Source organism: Protomyctophum parallelum (genome assembly GCF_964188405.1).
Source record: "Protomyctophum parallelum genome assembly, chromosome: 18".
NCBI classification, from domain to species: Eukaryota; Metazoa; Chordata; class Actinopteri; order Myctophiformes; family Myctophidae; genus Protomyctophum; species Protomyctophum parallelum.
In genome coordinates, this window is record NC_139716.1 from 37,346,673 (window position 1) to 37,370,291 (window position 23,619).

At 45.5% G+C, this 23,619-nt stretch overlaps 1 protein-coding gene across 2 annotated transcripts in view; it reads left to right on the top strand.

The window, feature by feature from the left end:
- Positions 1-23,619, top strand: part of afap1 (actin filament associated protein 1) — an 87,588-nt gene that overhangs the window by 51,908 nt on the left and 12,061 nt on the right. The window contains exons 7-12 of one of the 2 annotated variants that reach the window (XM_083789098.1): positions 6,023-6,109; positions 8,217-8,289; positions 13,986-14,141; positions 14,668-14,879; positions 16,659-16,804; positions 17,756-17,870. In XM_083789098.1, coding sequence (XP_083645224.1) covers positions 6,023-6,109; positions 8,217-8,289; positions 13,986-14,141; positions 14,668-14,879; positions 16,659-16,804; positions 17,756-17,870 — 789 coding nt within the window. Of the gene's footprint in view, positions 1-6,022; positions 6,110-8,213; positions 8,290-13,985; positions 14,142-14,667; positions 14,880-16,658; positions 16,805-17,755; positions 17,871-23,619 lie in introns of both variants that reach the window. The other variant, XM_083789097.1, reaches the window with a different exon arrangement.

The window sequence follows — 23,619 nt, forward strand, 5'->3', positions numbered from 1 at the left end:
AGGGGAGGGGAGGGGAGGGGGAGGGGAGGGGGAGGGCAGAGGAGAGAGGAGAGGAGAGGAGAGGAGAGGAGAGGAGAGGAGAGGAGAGGAGAGGAGAGGAGAGGAGAGGAGAGGAGAGGAGAGGAGAGGAGAGGAGTCTTCAAGGTCCTCCAGAGAGCTGACTATAGCTAATGGCTCTAGCAGAGCGCTAGCTGTGTGTGTTATAATGGCGTGGTGTTTATGGAAACAGACATGTCCATATCGTGTCCTTACCTCATTCTCCCCCAACGCCGTCCAACAGTTCAGTCCTCCTCCTCCTCTATGCATCTCCCTTCAGTTCAGTCCTCCTCCTTCTCTATGCATCTCCCTTCCTCCCCTCTTCAATAGTTCAGTCCTCCTCCTCCTCTATGCATCTCCCTTCAGTTCAGTCCTCCTCCTTCTCTATGCATCTCCTTCCTCCCCTCTTCATAGTTCAGTCCTCCTCTCCTCTATGCATCTCCCTTCTCCCTCTTCAATAGTTCAGTCCTCCTCCTCCTCTATGCATCTCCCTTCCTCCCCCTTCAATAGTTCAGTCCTCCTCCTCCTCTATGCATCTCCCTTCAGTTCAGTCCTCCTTCTCTATGCATCTCCCTTCCTCCCCTCTTCAGTTCAGTCCTCCTCCTCCTCTATGCATCTCCCTCCAGTTCAGTCCTCCTCCTCCTCTATGCATCTCCCTCCAGTTCAGTCCTCCTCCTTCTCTATGCATCTCCCTTCCTCCCCTCTTCAGTTCAGTCCTCCTCCTCCTCTATGCATCTCCCTTCAGTTCAGTCCTCCTCCTCCTCTATGCATCTCCCTTCAGTTCAGTCCTCCTCCTTCTCTATGCATCTCCCTTCCTCCCCTCTTCAATAGTTCAGTCCCTCCTCCTCCTCTATGCATCTCCCTTCCTCCCCTCTTCAATAGTTCAGTCCTCCTCCTCCTCTATGCATCTCCCTTCAGTTCAGTCCTCCTTCTCTATGCATCTCCCTTCCTCCCCCTCTTCAGTTCAGTCCTCTCCTCCTCTATGCATCTCCTCCAGTTCAGTCCTCCTCCTCCTCTATGCATCTCCTCCAGTTCAGTCTCCTCCTTCTCTATGCATCTCCCTTCCTCCCTCTTCAGTTCAGTCCTCCTCCTCCTCTATGCATCTCCCTTCAGTTCAGTCCTCCTCCTCCTCTATGCATCTCCCTTCAGTTCAGTCCTCCTCCTCCTCTATGCATCTCCCTTCCTCCCCTCTTCAACAGTTCAGTCCTCCTCCTCCTCTATGCATCTCCCTTCCTCCCCTCTTCAGTTCAGTCCTCCTCCTCCTCTATGCATCTCCCTTCAGTCAGTCCTCCTCCTCCTCTATGCATCTCCCTTCAGTTCAGTCCTCCTCCTCCTCTATGCATCTCCCTTCAGTTCAGTCCTCCTCCTCCTCTATGCATCTCCCTTCCTCCCCTCTTCAACAGTTCAGTCCTCCTCCTCCTCTATGCATCTCCCTTCCTCCCCTCTTCAGTTCAGTCCTCCTCCTTCTCTATGCATCTCCCTTCCTCCCCTCTTCAGTTCAGTCCTCCTCCTTCTCTATGCATCTCCCTTCCTCCCCTCTTCAGTTCAGTCCTCCTCCTCCTCTATGCATCTCCCTTCAGTTCAGTCCTCCTCCTCCTCTATGCATCTCCCTTCAGTTCAGTCCTCCTCCTCCTCTATGCATCTCCTCCAGTTCAGTCCTCCTCCTCCTCTATGCGTCTCCCTTCAGTTCAGTCCTCCTCCTCCTCTATGCATCTCCCTTCTCAGTTCAGTCCTCCTCCTCTATGCATCTCCCGTCCTCCCCTCTTCAGTTCAGTCCTCCTCCTCCTCTATGCATCTCCCTTCAGTTCAGTCCTCCTCCTCCTCTATGCATCTCCCTTCAGTTCAGTCCTCCTCCTCCTCTATGCATCTCCCTCCAGTCAGTCCTCCTCCTTCTCTATGCATCTCCCTTCCTCCCCTCTTCAGTTCAGTCCTCCTCCTCCTCTATGCATCTCCCTTCCTCCCCTCTTCAATATGGCCCGCTGTTATTCTTTCTCTCATGGTGACTTATACAATATCTTTGTCTCTCTTTCATCTTGCCCCCCCCCCCCCCCCACCCCCCCATCTCTCTCTGTCTCTCTCTCTCTCTCTCTTTCTTGGAATCTGTCCTAGACCCCCCCCCCCCCTCCTCTCCCCACAAAGGTATGGAGGCAATAACGTTTGTGTTTCTGTGTGTGTGTGTGTGTGTCTTGCGTGCGTGCGTGCGTGCATGCACACAACCATGCGTGCGACCGTGCGTGCGACCGTAGCGTGTGGTCCAGCTTTTCCTCTGGGCAGAACAGTCCACGTTTTGAACACTTTTATCGAGTTGCGTGCTCATTTCCAAAAAGTATCCGACGACTCCATCTGGGTAAAAGGTCCGGTGTGTTTTAGTGCTACCGTCTGTCGTTCAGAATGCATTGAAGGCATTCACCCTGAATCACCCTTACCACGCATGAATATGAATTCATCTTTTTGGCCCTGTGTTTTCCTTGTAACTGACTCTCCGAGGGAGGTTTTCGCTGCGGTCTGTAGTTCATTACATATTTGGATTGCAGTGTTTTTGCTGGCGTTTTCAATTCCTCAACAAGAACAAGACCTTCCTCGCCTCACAAGCTAGAAGGTCCCGGGTTCCATTCCCGCTGGGGACGCTGTGGGCCTCATCAGTGCCCGTATGCCCTAGGTGGGGTTGGCAGAAGGGCCTTTCTATGCGGGACTGTGGAGTTTGCATGTTCTCCCCCTAGTGTTCCCTATGGAACGCTCACAAAAACCATGCAGTAATCCTGGTCTCTAACCCATTTTGACCTGAGATCAGATTCTAAAAATGACTTCTACATCCTGACAGTTTTCTGAAAAAGCTACGTTTCTATGTCAGTCGTTCTTCGTATTTTTCTAAAATAGCAGACCTACAAGCTCGAGTGGCGCGCTATGAGCTTGTAGATGTGCTATTTTTCAATAGCTAAAACATAACATAATGCTAACAACAAAATGGGCTAGGGTAGGAACCCTCACAAAAACCTTGCAGTAATCCTGGTCTCTAAACTGCCTCCTCCTGGTCAGCCGGGGCGCCTGATGGAGGGGAAAGCAACTGTCAATCACAGAGACAACTGGCCCAATCACAGAGGGCCCTCCCTAGAACGCTGGTGGGACGCGGTTTTGAGGATTTTGTATTGAAGTCCTCCAGCCGCTCCCTCCCTCCCTCCCTCCCAGTCAGAAATAGCTTCCAAAAAGCAATTAAAAGAAACAACTTCTCCATCAGCAAATGTAGTGTATGTTTTATGAGGAGCTGTGTGTCTCATCAACACCTCCCCAGCCCAGACCGCACACAGGCCACACACACCACTCTCGCCTTGATTTGTAGAGCTGGCGCTCCCCAGCGATAGATGGCCGGTTGTGGTCATACTCAGTGGTGGTGCTTACTGTAAAAGTATTGATACTGCAATGAAAACTACAAAAGGTATTTTGTACATGTAAAAAGTCTGGAATTCACTTGAGTGAAAACGTACAAAAGTATTGTCATCAAAATGTACTACAAAAGTACTCATAATGCGTCCCATGTCCCATTTCACAAGTTTTCAAAAGAATCATTTGAAAATGACAGATCTACAATCTCACAATGTGACACGTTGTGAGCTTGAAATATATATATAGGGCTGAATAAGTGGTTAATGGTTTTGAAATTGTGTTGGGCTAATAATCAAAATCTACAAAGTAACTAGTAACTAAAGTTTTCAAATTATTATAGTGAAGTGAAAAGTATAATAATTGCCTGTTAGTGGGAGCTACCTCTGTGTCTCATCAGTCGTTGCTATGCACCTATAGCAACATAATTATTGTTTTTAATTTTTGAATAGGAATTTGCAGGAACCTATATGCTAGGTATTAGAAAGTGTTTTTAGAATTGGCCTCAGGTCTAAATGGGTTAAGTTAACCCATTCTGACCGGGCACCCATTTTGGTGTCAGCATCATGTTATGCTTTAGCTATGAAAAATAGCAGATCTACAAGCTCATAGCGCGCCACCGAGTGGCGCGCTACGAGCTTGTAGGTCTGCTATTTTTGAAAAATCGAAGAACGACTGACATTTTTTAGAATCTGATCTCAGGTCAGAATGGGTTAATCAGACCAGTGTGTGTCCAGTGGAAACCTCGTATGAATCTGATCTCAGGTCAGAATGGGTTAAAGTATAGTACTTGAGTAAATGTACTTAGTTACTGTACTCCAGCTCTAGCTATCCCAGTCCCGTCCCGTTCTCCCGTTCTCCCGATGTGAGGCCAAACCCGTTGGAGCCGCAGCCTGTCATTTCCCTCCGCTAGCCCAATTACACTCCGTCCCGGCCAAAACCAATGAGCTGAAGAGCTCCCAATGCAAGAGAGTGCAAGAAAGAGAGAGAACAGGGCTAGAATGAATACATGTGGGGAAGGATCGTGTCTGTGAGACAGAGAGTGTGCATGTTAGTGCCAGGGGCCCACATATTGGCCAGAGCGATATGGCGGCCATTTTCCTGGCGTTCTTTGCATTGGTATCGGCACTCATTGCAGCCAATGTGTCCCAATTTGACCAATTTCAACCTGGCGCCTCTTATTTGTTTTTTGCCGTGGACACTTTTTCAGAAGTCTTCTACGTGATTTTTACAAAAGTCTTACATACCGTGTGAACATGTGAGCTTCTGAGCTGTGCTGGTGGCCAAATAAAGTTCAGTTTTTGTTGACCTACAGTATCAAAAAGGTGTTTTTTTATTCATGAATTGGTTTGCTTACAAGTCAAACGTTCTCAAACGTAACGATATGGAAGAGAGAATGGCCATTCATGTCTTACAAAGATCCGAACCTCGCTATGCACACACTACAGTCTCCACAGCCTCACTGATAGCAAGGACAGGGGTGGGGGGGGGGGCGTTGCCAGGTCTGGAGGTCCCGCAAGGTCACGGTAATATGCAGTGGCGCCCCATACATCCACACGACCCTGCATTTCCCATTCCCCAGACCGGACCTTAATATTGCATAATGGGCATGGTAGTAAAACACTTTGGTGCATAAATGTGTCTACCAGACCACGGCCCCCCTCCCCTCCCCCCCCCCCCCTCCCCTCCCCTCCCCTCCCCTCCCCTCCCCTCCCCTCCCCTCCCCCCCTGCATGTGTTTGTGCTTGTTCTTATATGTACTGCTGGCTGCCGGCCAATAGCATGACTGGGATCTGGGATCGCGGAAGCAAATTCGATGACGGGGCTGTTCCTTTTTTCAAGATACTTGGTAGATGATTGGATGGGACCGTCTGTCTATCACCGTGTGGGCGTGCAAACACAAACCAATCATATTGACGTGTCTATATAGCTTCACATCCGGTTTCGCACATATCCCGCCCTTAGCTCACGCTGATTGGTTCGGTAAGGAACGGATTTTTGTCAGCTCAACTCCCTGAGAGATCCCAGATGAGTGCTGTGTTGGGGAACATGGTTACCCAATACCGCCCCCATCTGGCAGCGTCAGGTTACTGAATATAAGCCACACCAGCCAAATTTAGGGAAAATCTCAAATATGTACGTATACAAGCCGCACCGGACTATAAGTTCTAATGTTCTAATGTTTAATTACCATTATGTAAAGGTTTCCGCACGGTTGCCCCTTTTCCATCCTGCCCCACTATTATACTGATTATATAAAAAGTATTATCATATTAATTATCATTGTTAAGTTCACTCTGCATATCCACGGGCATAATAGCATGATGATGCCATTACAAAGAATGGGCTAAATCAGGAGAAATGTGTTTAATAAAAAGAAATTAACTGCTAGAAGGAAGGTCCTAAATTAATTTAATTAAACTTCCCATCCCGAAATGAAACCAGAAAAAACTGCCATCTGCTGCAAACCGCAGCGAGGGCAGTCTTCACTCGGTATAGAATCAGTAGAAGCCCTATAGAAACATACCCTAATGTATCATTAATGTGTATAATATAGGAACGGCATGGTTTAACCCTGTGCGTCCATGTTGTTTTGTCTCACTCTCTAGGTGATGAGAGAGGTGTGCCTGAACGGAAACACAGACTCTGACGGGCCTGGCAATGGATCGCCTGTACACAAGCCTGAACTGGAGAAGGTGGGCACGCACGCACGCACACACACACACACACACACACACACACACACACACACACACACACACACACACACATGACAGACATGCCACATGAGTGTTTGATTTAATTGAATAATGTATGAACAAGGTTGTAGACAGTGCAGGTAGTACAGGTCAAAGATTAAGCTAAAAGCGTACCACAAAAAGTCACAAAGGCGCGTTTCCATTGTAGTCCATCGTGCTCAATTCATCATGTAATACAGTATATTGGTATGATACAGTAGCATGAAAAAAGTGTATTTTCAGAGGATTTTTCATGCCTTTAAAGACATGATTCTACTGGAGCTCTTCTCTACTAGTTCATGCCTCATATGAGACCTGTTAATACGTTCATTAAAAAAAAAGTTTCACTTTTTTATTGATATCAGGCCTGAAAATATAGTTTTTAGCCAAGCCCTGCACGCACACACACACACACACACACGCACACACACACACACACACACACACACACACACACACACACACACACACACCCCTCTCTGGGTCCCTCGGGGGGCTGCCTGCCTTGCGTCTGTCTCCAGCTCTAATAGAACACAGGCAACGCGCGGCAGTAAAACGCTGTAATTGTTGTGCCAAATAACACTTCATTACATGTGGCACTGGAGTCGAGCTATAGGGAGGCGAGGGAAAGAACACTCCGTTATTGGTTTTCATTTGGAAAAGCAGGTAAAACGCTGCTAATACTGGAGCCCTACTGTAGTCGGCACGTGTGTGTGTGTGTGTGTGTGTGTGTGTCTGTGTGTGTGTTTAGTGGTGGAAAATCAGCTAGATCAGAGTGTTTTTAATGACAAACCGCTCCCAACTTGGCACAGCACACACAACCTAATTATTTGACCGTAAAAGTCTGATGTATATGTCACCGTAAGACTGCGTCCCATGAACAAAATAGCCGACCTACAAGTTGACAACATGTGGCATTGCAGCGCAACGCAACGTCGACTGGTAGATCGGCTATTTCTGGAGCGGAATGCCGTTATGCCGACATAAATTCCATATCGTTGCTGTCGTGTAGAAACCTCTTATCTCCATATTTAACCCATTCTGACCTGAGATCAGATTCATACGAGGTTTCCACTGGACACACACTGGTCTGATTAAACCCATTCTGACCTGAGATCAGATTAAAAAAATGTCAGTCGTTCTTCGATTTTTCAAAAAATAGCAGACCTACAAGCTCGTATCGCGCCACTAGGTGGCGCGATATGAGCTTGTAGATCTGCTATTTTTCAATAGCTAAAGCATAACATGATGCCAACACCAAAATGGGTGCCCGGTCAGAATGGGTTTAAAGCATCCAAAGTAGCAGATCTACAAGCTCGAAACACGGCAAGACGTTGTACAGTAGATGCTCTTGTATTTACCCCAGTTTGTACAAACAAAGGTTTATTTTATCGACCATATAGACATTTTGGCCGATATCCGATTACCGGTGGAATTGTGTGTTTGATACTGATAGTGATATTGCATAGTTTAACCCATTCTGACCGGGCACCCATTTTGGTGTCAGCATCATGTTATGCTTTAGCTATTTAAAAATAGCAGATCTACAGCTCATATCGCGCCACCGAGTGGCGCGATACGAGCTTGTAGGTCTGCTATTTTTGAAAAATCGAAGAGCGACTGACATTTTTAGAATCTGATCTCAGGTCAGAATGGGTTCATCAGACCAGTGTCTGTCCGGCGGAAACCTCGTATGAATCTGATCTCAGGTCAGAATGAGTTAAGACTGATATTGCTATTACTGATCTGATGACAGAGTTATCATAAAACCCGACTTTATCTGGTTCTCTTTCAACATGCCGTTTCCACGTGAATCCCGCCGCCGCAAACTTAATTCCCAACCTTACGCTGCGCTGCCAGTGTTTCCAAATACTGTATGCGTCGCTCCCATTATAAACAATAATAAAATAAATAAAAACATCTTGGTGGACCCTAAAGGCACCTGTTACTGTTCGGTTGGGGTGTTAACGTCTCTCTCTCTCTCTCTCTCTCTCTCTCTCTCTCTCTCTCTCTCTCTCTCTCTCTCTCTCTCTCTCTCTCTCTCTCTCTCTCTCTCTCTCAGAAGGTGTCGTGCGAGAGGCCGAGTTCCGATGGAGACGTGCCCCATGAGAACGGACACACCGACTGCAAGGACCAAGGTGTGTGTGTGTGTGTGTGTGTGTGTGTGTGTGTGCGTGTGTGCGCGCCTTGATTGCACATGCCTCCGTGTTACTTAAATCCCCTCAAACCAGGACTTCCTAGTGCCACCTCCAGTGGTCCCCAGCTAAATGACCACATGGACCCTTATTAGACCCTTTAACTCTTGAGAGCGCAACATGAAACCAAATGGACTCAAGAATTAAATTATTCTTAAACATCTGCATTATATTTAGAAATAGAATATAGAATAATTGTTATTTTGATCAACGTGCAAGTGCAAAAAGGTCAAGTGTAAAAAGGTCAAGTGCAAAAAGGTCAAGTGTAAAAAGGTCAAGTGCAAAAAGGTCAAGTGTAAAAAGGTCAAGTGCAAAAAGGTCAAGTGTAAAAAGGTCAAGTGTAAAAAGGTCAAGTGCAAAAAGGTCAAGTGTAAAAAGGTCAAGTGCAAAAAGGTCAAGTGCAAAAAGGTCAAGTGTAAAAAGGTCAAGTGTAAAAAGGTCAAGTGCAAAAAGGTCAAGTGCAAAAAGGTCAAGTGCCATGCTACAAATCAGGCTGCAGACACGCCTTCATAGTGTAGAAAAGTTGCCCCAAAATGGTGACGCCAAGATGAATTTGGTTAAAAAATATATATTAAAAAAAAAATCGAACGACTCCCCCCGCACAGCAAAACAACACTTTGGATTCTGGTGGGAAAAAAATATCAACTTCCAATAGGCTTCAACTTGATTAATGGCGAGCCTTTGAACAAAATTAGTAGCCATTAGAGAGAGAGAGAGAGAGAGTGCTAGAACAAGATCTGTTGTGATTAGTCTGGGAAACAGGACAACGAATTGTACTAAAATTAACGTCCTTAAATCCTGAATACATAAAGTCTTGCTGTGAGCCCTCAGCTGGTGATGACGACGCCGGGGGTCCCCATCCCTATAAGGACCGGGACAAGGACCCCCATTCAGCAATAATAACTATCACAAAAAGATGGATTTAATATTGAATCAATGGATTTATTCAGTGTGTATATGTAATGGAGGTGCCATGTCCCCATTCTGAAGCTGTGTACATGCCAATAGGTGAACATAGGAGACTAATAATAATAATAATAAACTTTATTTGTATAGCACCTTTCATACATAAATGCAGCTCAAAGTGCTTCACAGGGCAGGACACAAAAATATAATACAATAAAACACAACACTAGTTAAAATGATAGAACAATGGCAAAGAACAAAATTGAATATAAGAACATAAAATAAATAAAAACAAATAAAAACACCACATGCAGCAAATCAGTCAGGGCAGGGTAGGAACGTGCATAGTAAAACTCAACTAAAAGCAAGAGTGAAGAGGTGAGTCTTGAGTTGAGATTTAAAAATGTCTACAGAGGGTGCGTGTCTGAGCTCGAACTAGAAAAGGTTTTGTGAGCTTTGGTGCGCGTGTGCGTGCGCGCGCGTGTGTGTGCGTCACAGTGCGTGCATGCGTGCATGCGCCTTTTACAGTCTTTTTCTCGCTTCAAATGTTTTCAAAAACATTCTTGAGAGCAACATTTATTATTATATTTATTACCCAGTGTTGTGACTGACACATCTCCCACGGGGGCATGTGACTGTCTGCACCAATGACGTGGTTTCTTTCCTCTGCACATTCAGCACGACGCCTTGATGATTGTGTAATAATTATCTTAGATAATTATTACACAATCATCAAGGCGTCGTGTGCGTGTTACTGCGTTCACCACAGTGTCACACGGTAGATAATTTATCTACCGTGTGACACTGTGGTGAACGCAGTAACACGCAGCCAGCCCATGTGACGTGCTGCCAGATAACGAGTCATCTCCAAATCAGTGCATTTTTCACGTCTTGCAGCATGTTGCCCAATATCAATCCTTTACCCAAATCGTATTTCATTTTCACGAGCTGTCTCGTGCGGTAGATCACAAGTTGACTGTTTACCAAACATTGTGTCTGGGACCCACATACGAATGAAAAAAGTCACAACTTTACAACAATTCAAAACTATTGCAAAGTATTTAACACTTTGACTACAGTATACCTGTGCGGTGAGGTATAACCATAGAGTATTAAAAGGATAGAGACTGATCTGGTTCTGAACTGTTCATACGACAGACTAACGTATGTCCCCCACATGCAACTACTGTTCATATGACAGACTACGTACAGTATGTCCCACACATGCAACTACTGTTCATACGACAGACTAACGTATGTCCCCCCACATGCAACTACTGTTCATACGACAGACTAACGTATGTCCCCCACATGCAACTACTGTTCATACGACAGACTAACGTATGTCCCCCACATGCAACTACTGTTCATACGACAGACTAACGTATGTCCCCCACATGCAACTACTGTTCATACGACAGACTAACGTATGTCCCCCACATGCAACTACTGTTCATACGACAGACTAACGTATGTCCCCCACATGCAACTACTGTTCATACGACAGACTAACGTAAGTCCCCCACATGCAACTACTTGGCGACAGAATGGTGCTTTTAACTGGACATATCACACAGTATGTGCCGAGATGCAACAAATATCTGTTTCCACCATAGTTATATCTAACGGTTTCCACAGCAGTGTTTTTGCAGCGTATTGTAAACCGCTTGTAAAAGGTTATTTTGCGATAATTTGACGTAAAGCGACAACGCAAGACATAAGTTTCATTTTTAAACGGAAGTCTCTGTGTCTCTGAGCCAATCAGAGCATTGCATCCCTTCAGGTTATGGGACGTTAGTTGAGTCTGATTGTTTACAAGGAGACAGACGGCCACCAAAGCATGTTTGCTACTAAGTGGCTTATTTCTAAACCTGTAATGTTTTCAGATGCATATTATTTTAGCGTGCTGATTCAGTTTAACCCATTCTGACCTGAGATCAGATTCATACGAGGTTTCCGCCGGACACACACTGGTCTGATGAACCCATTCTGACCTGAGATCAGATTCTAAAAAAATTCAGTCGTTCTTTGATTTTTCAAAAAATAGCAGACCTACAAGCTCGTATCGCGCCACTCGGTGGCGCGATATGAGCTTGTAGATCTGCTATTTTTAAATAGCTAAAGCATGACATGATGCCGACACCAAAATGGGTGCCCCGGTCAGAATGGGTTAAAATGAGTAATAGCCTCCACTGTCTGGATGTCATCCTGAATGAGATTAAAAACGGAGCGGCTCTGTAATCAACATCAGCTGTGTTTAGAGGAAAGTCCAGCAATGCGAATCAAACAGGTGAATGGAATCATAGATTAATTTATATTCGTAAGGGAAGCAGTACGTCACCATGCAGCACGGTTTTCATTCAAAGGAAGTAATTTAAATTGGATGTGTATGGACTTGATATAAAAAATACAGTGCACACACACGCACGTGTGTGCACGCGCACACACACTCAGTGACACACTACAGACCACGCTGTGAGACGTGGCCAAAGGAGGCAGACTCCTATAAGACTGTTGTAGATCAGGCTCGCCGACTCGCTTCCTCGTTTTAAATCACTCCTGAAGCTGCTTTTAATCCTCACTCTTTTATCGTTGTCATCACATCACGCAGCACGTTTTCGTTCAAAGGAAGTAATTTAAATTGGATGTTATGGACTTTTGATATACACACACAAAAATGGAAAGTTTTCCATTGTTTTGGCATCTTTTGTTAGTCATGCCCATAATGATGACCATGGATGTGCTCTAAAAGTGTGAAAATGTATTTTTTTCATTTCACTACTTCTTTAAAGTAACAATTTTTTGAGTGGTGCAACCACTCCAAGGAACAGCAATGTCCGTCTTGTTCACCTATGTGTCCGCCTATGTGACGTCAATGAGCAGCAGTATGACTAGTAGTACCAGTAGGGGCGCTGTTGTGCCAGAAACAGAGAGAGAGAGAGAGTGCTGCACTGTTTGCCTGCTAATGAGAGAGAGGGGGGGGGTTCACAGTACACACGGTGTGATTTTTTCCCTTTGTGACGTAATCTTGCTTTCCACCTCCACCACCAGGCAGGGTCGCTCTCTCTCTCTCTCTCTCTCTCTCTCTCTCTCTCTCTGATACCGGCACAAACGCCTCAGATTTCTAGAGGAAGGACTCTTTTTTTTAAGCCTAATCAGCATAGCATTCCTTCCATGGTTGGTAAGGCTGAGCGTTACTGATTCAGTGGAATCAAATTAACCTGATCACAGGATTTTTTTGCTCGCCTCTCTTCTGAGGGGAAAAAAAACCCCCAGAAATAATAATAATAATAATACCCCCTTTTAAAAAGCTGAAGCGCTTTCACATCTGTGTGTCTGGTTTCCACCTTAGGCCTTGGTGTGTGTGTGTGTGTGTGTGTGTGTGTGTGTGTGTGTGTGTGTGTGTGTGTGTGTGTGTGTGTGTGTGTGTGTGTGTGTGTGTGCGCGTGTGCACGTGTACACGTGTGTGCGTCACGAGGGAAACCATATAGCAGCAGAAATTGAGTGCAGATGGCTCCACATTGAATTAGAGCTCATCGCTGCGCTGGCTGTCATGCCGTGTGTGTGTGTGAGTGTGTGTGTGTGTGTGTGTGTGCGCTCGTGCAGGGATAGTGTCTGACACAGATACTCAGATACTGTGTGTGTGTGTGGTGTGTGTGTGTGTGTGTGTGTGTGTGTGTGTGTGTGTGTGTGTGTGTGTGTGTGTGTGTGTGTGTGTGTGTGTGTGTGCGTGCGTGCGGAATCATTCCAGACACTTGAGTTTTAGCTGTCTTGGTCTAATGACATCAGTGAAGGGGAATGTTTTTTCACCCCTGCTTTCGAAACCCCCTCATTCAAGCTCTCTCTCCTCCTCTCTTCCCCTCTCCTCTCCTGACTCTCTCTCTCACACACACACACACACACACACACACGCACGCACGCAGCAATGTGAAATGAAAAGTACAGAGTCTCTTCTCTCCAGTGTTAGTTGGGTGATACAGTATACTGTGTTTGTGTCCCACTAGGACCAGTGCCAGCTGCGTTGAGGGGCATAGCAATTGTGTGTTTTCACAATTTCAGAAAACAAAAGATGCTGTCTGTGTGCGTGTGAGTGTGTGTGTGTTTGTGTGTGTGTGTGTGTGTGTGAGTGTGTGTGTGACTGTGAGTGTGTGTGCGCTCCGATTCACGAGGGGGATTCCTTCTGTCTGTTGTTGTTGTCGTCGTGGTTTTTTGGTTCTTTCTCTCTGTCTTCTTCCGTTCTTTTTTTTCTTTCTGACCCGGCCCCGACTTCCCAGTCTCAGGCCTGACACTTTAACCACAAGGCCACTGAGCTGGCTACCAGCGTATGGTACGGTACTTTGTATTGGTACTGCAATACCTTTCACCTTGCGGCACAGAGAAGCAGCGCCATTATTACAGTGTATTTGTCGGGTGGAAACCCGTCAAATAAATGTTGCACATATCTCCAACATTGTTACTGTTCAGGATTCAAATTCAAAAACGGCAAAAGTATCAGATGGACAAATCTCGAACATGCAGATCTGCTCCATTTGATGCTCTCGTGGGACGCTCGAGTAGACCGTTCATTTACAAGAAAACGCAACGAGTTGAAATATGGAGAGACGGCAACGAGATGCTGTCTTTTTTTCCTTTCTTTTTTTTTATTCATCTCATCCTCTCCTCTCGTCTCTCTCAGGGAAAGGGAAGAAGGAGGTGTTTTTATTCATCTCATCCTCTCCTCTCGTCTCTCTCAGGGAAAGGGAAGAAGGAGGTGAAGGAAGTGAAGCAGAAGAGCAGCACGGTGGGTAAGGGAGCGGGCAAGAAGATCACCAAGATCATCGGCCTGGGCAAGAAGAAGCCCTCCACCGACGAGCAGACCTCGTCAGCCGAGGAGGACGTGCCCACCTGTGGTAAGATACACAAACAAAAATAATGATAATTATTAATGAGGTTTCATGAGGTCAGATTAACATATGGAATGTCAAAACAGGACAGTTACTTTGCTTCCTTTTTATACTTTTTTACATTTTAAAACAATTTTAAACAACACAAAGCACGAAAAGTTGAATCAAGCATTTCTGACACGAAAAAAATAAATAAAATAAAACCTATTTTTAAATATTGTGGCATTAACCCATTCTGACCGGGCACCCATTTTGGTGTCAGCATCATGTTATGCTTTAGCTATTTAAAAATAGCAGATCTACAAGCTCATATCGCGCCACCGAGTGGCGCGATACAAGCTTGTAGGTCTGCTATTTTTGAAAAATCGAAGAGCGACTGACATTTCTAGAATCTGATCTCAGGTCAGAATGGGTTAATCAGACCAGTGTGTGTCCGGCGGAAACCTCGTATGAATCTGATCTCAGGTCAGAATGGGTTAAAAAGCGTGTTATTTGAGTGAATCCATTTCCCCCCCCCCCCCCCCCCCTACAGGCTACCTGAACGTCCTCTCCAACAACCGGTGGCGTGAGCGCTGGTGTCGCCTCCGGGACAACCAGCTGCTGCTGCACAAGGACCGCGGCGACCTGAAGAGCCACATGGCCTCGCTGCCCCTCCGAGGCTGCGAGGTCAGCCCCGGCCTCGACCACAAGCACCCCTTCGCCTTCCGCCTGCTCCGCAACGGACAGGAGGTGGCCGTGCTCGAGGTAACTCCTCTCTTTAACCCATTTTGGTGTTTTAAACATTATGTTATAATTTAGCTATTGAAAAATAGCAGATCTACAAGCTCATACGAGCTTGTAGGTCTGCTATTTTTTGAAAAATCGTGAAAATGTGGCACAAATCTTTGAATATATATTTCAGAGCGAACATTTTTTACTAAAATATTGGCTTCTGGGGGGTCCCTGGAACAACACATTTTGAGATGGGGGGTCCGTGGCCCAATAGAGATAATTCTGGGGGTCCTTGACATGAAAAAGGTTGAGCACCACTTTTTTAATCGACCTCAGTCCAAAATGGGTTAAAAAAAAAACCCAAATAAATACTGCATGTATTTATCCCGGCGCCAATTGCCTAAGCAGTAATCCTGGGCGCTACTCTACTCGCCAACCTGGGTAGAGACCCGAACTGAGCTCCTTCTATGCATGCAGAGGAGTGAGCAGGAAGGAGGCAGTATAGAGACCAGGATTTTCTGCATGTTTTTTTTTGCGCGGGTACCTACCCTAGGGGACACGGGAAGGGTACCTACCCTAGGGGACACGGGGAGGGTACCTACCCTAGGGGACACGGGGAGGGTACCTACCCTAGGGGACACGGGGAGGGTACCTACCCTAGGGGACACGGGGAGGGTACCTACCCTAGGGGACACGGGGAGGGTACCTACCCTAGGGGACACGGGGAGGGTACCTACCCTAGGGGACACGGGGAGAATATGCAAACTCCACACAGAAAGGCCCTTTTGTGGCGCTGATGATAGTGCTATACCAGCCGCGCCCTCTGTGTGCCTTTGTTGTTTACCTTTGATGCAGTGATGGGTCTTTGTTCTTTTCTTTCCAAACAATGAACTGCTCTTTGCCATGTTTAGGTCACATAATTGTTGGTGTTTATTGCAACACTCCTCATGACGACATGCTCTGCTCACCATGGCCACCATGTTGGTTGTTCATGTGGTTGGTTCATCTCCCCCACCAACCAGTGGCTTCTGTCCCTTCTGTTTCATGTGCTCCATGTAGGCTTCCCTCCGTTTCGCCACTTTTTCATTTCATTTCATTTCATCTTTTCTTTTTTCTTTTTCTTTTTGTCTGCACGCAAACCTCTTGGGACCGAAAAGAGACCTTTGATGTCTCCCGGGACCCAACTATAGTGACAATAGCGGACAGATCGGCCATTTTCGCTTCTTCCTAAAAGTTGCATTTTGTGTAATTATTCAATTTCAATTATGAAATGATTTTGTTAATAATTATGTTTTGTTTGCTTATTATGTTTTGAAATAATAATAATAATAAAACACAAATTGGTCCCGACCCACTGGTTGCAGTACAGTGTCGATTGTTTTTCTCATGCCTCATGTGATGTCTTCCTAACTCGCTAAAAGAATAGTTTCCTCCTCTCCTCTCCTCTCCTCTCCTCTCCTCTCCTCTCCTCTCCTCTCCTCTCCTCTCCTCTCCTCTCCTCTCCTCTCCTCTCCTCTCCTCTCCTCTCCTCTCCTCTCCTCTCCTCTCCTCTCCTCTCCTCTCCTCTCCTCTCCTCTCCTCTCCTCTCCTCTCCTCTCCTCTCCTCTCCTCTCCTCTCCTCTCCTCTCCTCTCCTCTCCTCTCCTCTCCTCTCCTCTCCTCTCCTCTCCTCTCCTCTTCCTCTGCCTCTGCCTCTGCCTCTCCTCTCCTCTCCTCTCCTCTCCTCTCCTCTCCTCTCCTCTCCTCTCCTCTCCTCTCCTCTCCTCTCCTCTTCCTCTGCCTCTCCTCTCCTCTCCTCTCCTCTCCTCTCCAGGCGTCCTCCTCAGAGTCTATGGGGAGGTGGCTGGGTGTGCTGCTGGCTGAGACCGGCTCCACCACGGACCCCGCTGCCCTTCACTACGACTACATCGATGTGGAGACCACCGCTAATGTCATCCAGCTGGCCAAGCAGTCCTTCTGGTGAGGACCACACACACACACACACACACACACACACACACACACATGGGGGTAAGGATACACATACACACACCACAGACGTGCACACTCACAGGTTCAGACGACTCTCCCACAGCGGGATGCAGTCGAAGGATGTGACTTCATTTGTCCTCAACTTGAAAGGCAAATGTTTGTCGTTCGTCTGCCGTGTGTGTGTGTGTGTGTGTGTGTGTGTGTGTGTGTGTGTGTGTGTGTGTGGGAGGTTTAGGAGTTAGGGCAGATCTACAAGCCTACTCAGGGCGAGGGTTAAAAATGACAAACAGACTTGATTCGACAAAATTGCAGCCCTAAAATGTTTGTCCTCACAAGTATAGTCAAACCTGTGTGCATGTGCGTGTGGGTGCGTGTGTGTCCAAGCTGCTCAGACCTCCTACCCCCACACACACACACACACACACAAAAACAAAGCCAGTGGCTTTGTTTGGTCCCAGTGGGAGGCAGGCTATGTTATGTAGCCTTCGGATGCGTCACATGTTCCACACAGTGCTGTTTGCATTATGTGTACACTATGAACTGTATGCAATATGACCACATACAGTAAGATATTACCACTGCATGTATGCAATATGACCACATATTACCATTACACATAACATGACCACATATTACCATTACACAGGCTCTTTTGTAAGAGCCAATGTTTCTTTATTGTTACCGTGTGTACTTTGAGTAAAATGCGGTTCCGTACAAACAAACAAATGTTTACAGTGTTTTTTTTGTGTTGCTTTTCACTCATCTGGTCTGTTGTGTAAGCCTGCTGTGCACGTGTGTATGTTTGAGCTCTGACTTCATCACTGATTGTGTGTGTGTGTGTGTGTGTGTGTGTGTGTGTGTGTGTGTGTGTGTGTGTGTGTGTGTGTGTGTGTGTGTGTGTGTGTGTGTGTGTGTGTGTGTGTGTGTGTGTGGTTCCAGTTTCACCAGTAAGCGTGCAGTGTCTCCCAACCGTTACCTGGACAATCCAGTAAACGGTTACGCCTGTCCCTCTGGATTGGCCCTGCACTATGACGACGTCCCCATCAATGGAACCGTAAGCACACACACACACACACACACACACTCTCACTCACACACACACACACACACTCTCACTCACACACACGAGAACATACACACTCTCACTCACACACACGAGAACATACACACTCTCACTCACACACACGAGAACATACACACTCTCACTCACACACACGAGACCATACACACTCTCACTCACACACACGAGAACATACACACTCTCACTCACACACACGAGAACATACACACTCTCACTCACACACACGAGAACATACACACTCTCACTCACACACACGAGAACATACACACTCTCACTCACACACACACACACACACACTCTCACTCACACACACGAGAACATACACACTCTCACTCACACACACGAGAACATACACACTCTCACTCACACACACGAGAACATACACACTCTCACTCACACACACACACACACACACACTCTCACTCACACACACGAGAACATACACACTCTCACTCACACACACGAGAACATACACACTCTCACTCACACACACGAGAACATACACACTCTCACTCACACACACGAGAACATACACACTCTCACTCACACACACACACACACACACTCTCACTCACACACACGAGAACATACACACTCTCACTCACACACACGAGAACAGCAAATGAACACTGGCATTTTACACTTCCTGTATCTGCAAACATGTTTCTCTTTCCTAAATGACAACTTTTTTTCAACCAAGGTTCATGCTTTAGTTATTAGAGAAAGTAAAAGATGAGTGTGATTTATTTTTTATTAATGTTTTAATGTGCTGTTTCTTTAGTTTTAGCGATTTTAGTTATTTTTGACAGGGGTGGCTAATATGTTTTTTTTTTTTTACAACATTTCATGGTGATTCATTTATTGTTATTTACTATAGTCCTACTAGAGCCCAGGAAATTTCATCTGGCCACAAAAGATCCAGATTCCGTGATTTGTTCAATCCGTTCGTGAGTTATCTGACTGAACTAGTTGTTAGTAGCACTTCTTAACATTATTAGCCATGTGTTGGGAGCATTTCTTAACATTATGCTAGTAGCATTTAACATTACTTGCTATGCTAATAGCCTTTAATAACACTAACAGCTGCATTGGTAGCATTTAACATTTCTCGCTATGCAAATAGCCTTTAATAACACTAACGGCTGCGTTGGTAGCATTTAATGATGTGATTCTTAAAGGTCTCATGACATCCGATACTTTCTGTTCTTTTCTCTTTGTGCTTGTAAAGGCCCATGCAGACTGACCGTGTTTTTCGGAGAATCGGTGGAAAAATGCAGCAAAAACTCTGAAAAACGCATCAGTCTGCACGGACCTTAACCCATTCTGACCGGGCACCCATTTTGGTGTTGGCATCATGTTATGCTTTAGCTATTGAAAAATAGCAGATCTACAAGCTCATATCGCGCCACCGAGTGGCGCGATACGAGCTTGTAGGTCTGCTATTTTTGAAAATAATAATAATAATAATAATAATTAGAATCTGATCTCAGGTCAGAATGGGTTCATCAGACCAGTGTGTGTCCAGCGGAAACCTCGTTATGAATCTGATCTCAGGTCAGAATGGGTTAACTGTCGCTGTGCTAACTAACTGTCGCTAACCTCAGTTTCTCTCTTTACTTTTCTTTCCTATCCTTTTCTGGGTCTTTTACTCTCCTCTCCTCCTTTCCTCCCCTTCGCCTTTCCTGCATCCTTGCTCCTCGCTCTATCCCTCCCCGAGGACCCGGACGCACCTGGCTACTCCCGTCCGGCCACAGGGGGGCGCCAGCCGAACCAGGAGGAGACTCTCTATGAGAATACGGAGCTCTATGAGAATGCTCCCTCGCCCAAAAAACTGCCCGCCCGCTTCTCCCCCAAGCCCCCTCCCTCCTCTTCCTCTTCTCACTACAAAGCTCCGGTGTCTAAACTGTCCTCTAAGTTCCTAACAGCTGACTCTAAGGCTAAAGGTGCCACTCAGGTGAATAGCGCTGACACTAAGGCTAAAGGAGCCACTCAGGTGAATAGCGCTCCGCTTTTCTAAACTATTAACATTTTCTGAACGGAGACTTCTTTTTTTGAGGGCCCCTAGCCCCTCCTATGTACAGCTCTCTGTGTGTGTGTGTGTGTGTGTGTCCATTTCAGCACAGAATGTGTTTGTAGCACGGAATGTGATGATTTAATTGGCTGCATGAGTACATTATAATGTGATTGTATGATGATGATAAGAGCGCCCCTCACTTCACACAAGTGTGATATCTGTATCACCCTGCTGCTTGAACACTACTCATCATCATCATCACCATCATCTTCACCTCTTTGAGCTTGAGGGGAGGGCGGTGGGCGATAGTCGTGGATCAATCATACCAAGACGAGACACAGAAGTTGACTGGCCAACAGTCAATGGCTGGGTTTCTCGAACGCATGTGGTGTAAGACTTGTAGTGCCGCACATGCTCAGTTGCTCCTCTAGGCCACACACAGAAGCCTGTGAACATAGACATTTCGTGCATAGATGTGCCATGTAGGCCTCAGGCCTCAGACCTGAGGCCTGGTATGGTAGGCCTCAGGCCTCAGGTCTACCATTCTGAAATTAAATGTAATAATATTTGGACTGCTGGACAGCTGACAGTAGGCTCTCTTTACTCTTAAAAATAAATAAATATAATATATATTTATTGTATTTATATACTAGAGCAATGCTCTAGACTGGAGATGAGTTTGGCTCCGTACTTTGACAGCTATTTCTCTGTCGACACCAAAATGTCTTTGCCAAAAAGTAGCTGATCCACAAGCTCAAAAGTGGCGCGTTGTGAGCGTGTAGATTGGATTTTTTTTGTTTTGCCTAATGTTTTCCCCAGAATAATATTTTTGGGGGTTTTTGGGGAAGTTCCGCTTATTGAAAGGGTGGGTGATCTATAATTTTTTTCCAACTCAAACACAGTTGATACTCGATGCCACGCAGAGAAGAACTTAAAAAGAAAAATGTGTTCGTCTGACTTACTCTGGATAAGTAGGAAAAACTGTGAAATCGGCCCCCCTCCCAAAACCGAACCATCCTTTTAAAGGAGACTCTTAGCTCACATTAACCAATCATTACATGCCAGTGTGCCAGATGGCTGTGACATTAGATTGACAAAACGCATGCAGCAGCTCTCCACCTGGGTCAGAGTGAATGTCTTCCTCGGCTCAACGCCGTTTCGACACTATCACTGCGTACTGTCTGCAGTATGTCTGGACACGCCTGCTGAAGGCCTTTTTTAAAACCATTCAAACCCTATTATACTTTCTTTTGTCCGGGGTTCCCCACAGGGCTCTGTACTGAGTCTGCTTGCGTTTCCCTGTATACCAAGGGCTATATTTGCCATTTTTTACTATTTAAAAAAAACCTTTAAAATATAGTTCAAATAGACGATCTACAAGCTCACAATGTCTCGATGTAGATCGGCTAGTTGAACTATTTTAAAACGTTCAAACTAGGAAGGGTATGGCCTGGTCAGCCTGCAATGACATGCATAAGATCTGGTCATCCCAGCTTAGTAAGATGTTAAAAGTACAAATATTTAGGACGACCGTTGAGCCGATTCTACTCTATGGCTCAGAGACATGGACACTTTCAAAGACACTAGAGAAACGGTTGGATGGCACTTATACCCGCCTTCTAATGGGAGCGCAAAATCTGTCTTGGAAGAGCCACCCATTGACTAATCTAATATACGACAACTTTCCCCGTGTTTCTTCACTAGTCCAAACCAGAAGAACACAGTTTGCCGGCCACTGCTACAGAGCTGACAATGAGGTTATATCTTCCCTTCTTCTCTGGAACCTGCCTCAAAGCAGACTTTTACTTCATCCGTTTATTTAGTCGGGACAGTGTATATTAATGAACATTACATTAAAAATGCAGTGTAAATATACCAGATTTAGCAAAACTTGCTCATTTCCATCTGCAGCCCCCAGACATCAAACATCAAACAATACAAACAGGACTGACATACAGGACGTAGCATACAAATACCTATACAAATGTAATAAGACTAGTAGAAATAAAAAATAAGAAAAGATTAAACTATTATTATGGTAGGTTTACTCTAATAATCTCTCTAACACAGCATACAAAAGAAATACACCTAAAATAATCATGAATGGTTGCAGCTTTGGTTTTCAAGCAACCATTTTTTCAGATTGTATTTAAAAGAGGAAAATGTAGCACATTCCCTTACATGCAGAGGAAGCCCAGAGGTAGAAAACTGTCGTTCCCTGATGTCATCGCTAGGGACACATGCATCAGTAAGCACTGAGCAGGAACTGGGGGTGGCATTGAAGGACCGGGAAGTCTGGCGTGGCATTGTGAAATCCATGATCTCGACCGCGGTCGAACAATTGTGATGATGATGATTTTAATACGTTTTAGGATAAGTATTAGTATTAGTAAAGTATTAAAAAGAGTATTAGATTGGGTCAAACTAGCAATATAATATTTGTTCTAATGCTTAAATTGTAATTTGATGTTCAGAAGTGTCTTGCATAAAACCCTAACGGTCTCTGATCTTTCCTCAATATTCAATTTATTCAACTGGTTGACCGCATGTAGAACAGTAAGAAGTACATCATTCTACATATTGTGTTCATGGTTTAGGCAACGGCACTAAAGTGGAGGGATCCTTTCTCACGCTTTCACATGAATTACTTTGTTTTGCTTTAATCCCTGAGAATGGGGATCGCTGCACTAGGAGGCTATATAGGGTTCATATGGTTTAACCCATTCTGAACGGGAACCCATTTTGGTGTTAGCATCATGTCGTGCTTTAGCTATTGAAAAATAGCAGATCTACAAGCTCATATCGCGCCACCGAGTGGCGCGATACGAGCTTGTAGGTCTGCTATTTTTGAAAAACCTAAGACACTTTTAGAATCTGATCTCAGGTCAGAATGGGTTAAAACGTTTGAATGCTTGACATGGCTGCCTCCTCCTTCACCCGCTGGGCGGATGATCTCAGTTCAGCTGGAACAGAGACACGGTGGAAGAAGGAGAGGGGAAACCCTAGCCCCTCATTTGCTCCGTTCATTTATTGTTCCTTGCCTGGACACGCTTTGATTGAACACAACACTGTTGACGTTGGCCACCCAGGAGCACATCACCTCGCCTTCCCACAAGCTCTCCTGAATGCCAGTAGTGGAAGATTTACTTTTTATTTTATTTTTGAGGGGTGCTGCTGCTAGCCCCTCCCATGTACAGCTTTGAGGGTCTGTGTAAACACAAACATCAAAGACAAAAGTGTGTAAACGCAAACATTGAAGACAAAAGTGAGAACGCAAATTGATTTTTAGCAATATCACAATGTAGACATATTTTTACAAAAGAAGAGAGTAGTTATGTATTTATACAAACTTCATCTGGCTCACAACACGTTGCGTGGACGCGTTGACCTTGCAAAGACAAATTTGCCTCTGAGATGTATTGGAGTAGGACTGTAGGAGTACCAAGGATTGAAAAACGGACACACTCAAGGAGAGTTTTTCCTGTCTAAAAACGTATACCTGAGGACAGTACTTGAGTAAATGTAAACCCACCCCGGTGGTCCCCAGTGCGCTTGTAGCACGTAATAATGTTGATTAGCGTGTCCGAACGAATGCACCAGCCAGTGTTGTGTGCTTTTTTTCCCAGGGCTCTGCTGAGTTCTGTGCGTCGATTCGCTGGACTCTCGCCCATTTGGAGACGTCGACAGCGAATGCCTCACACTTTGGGT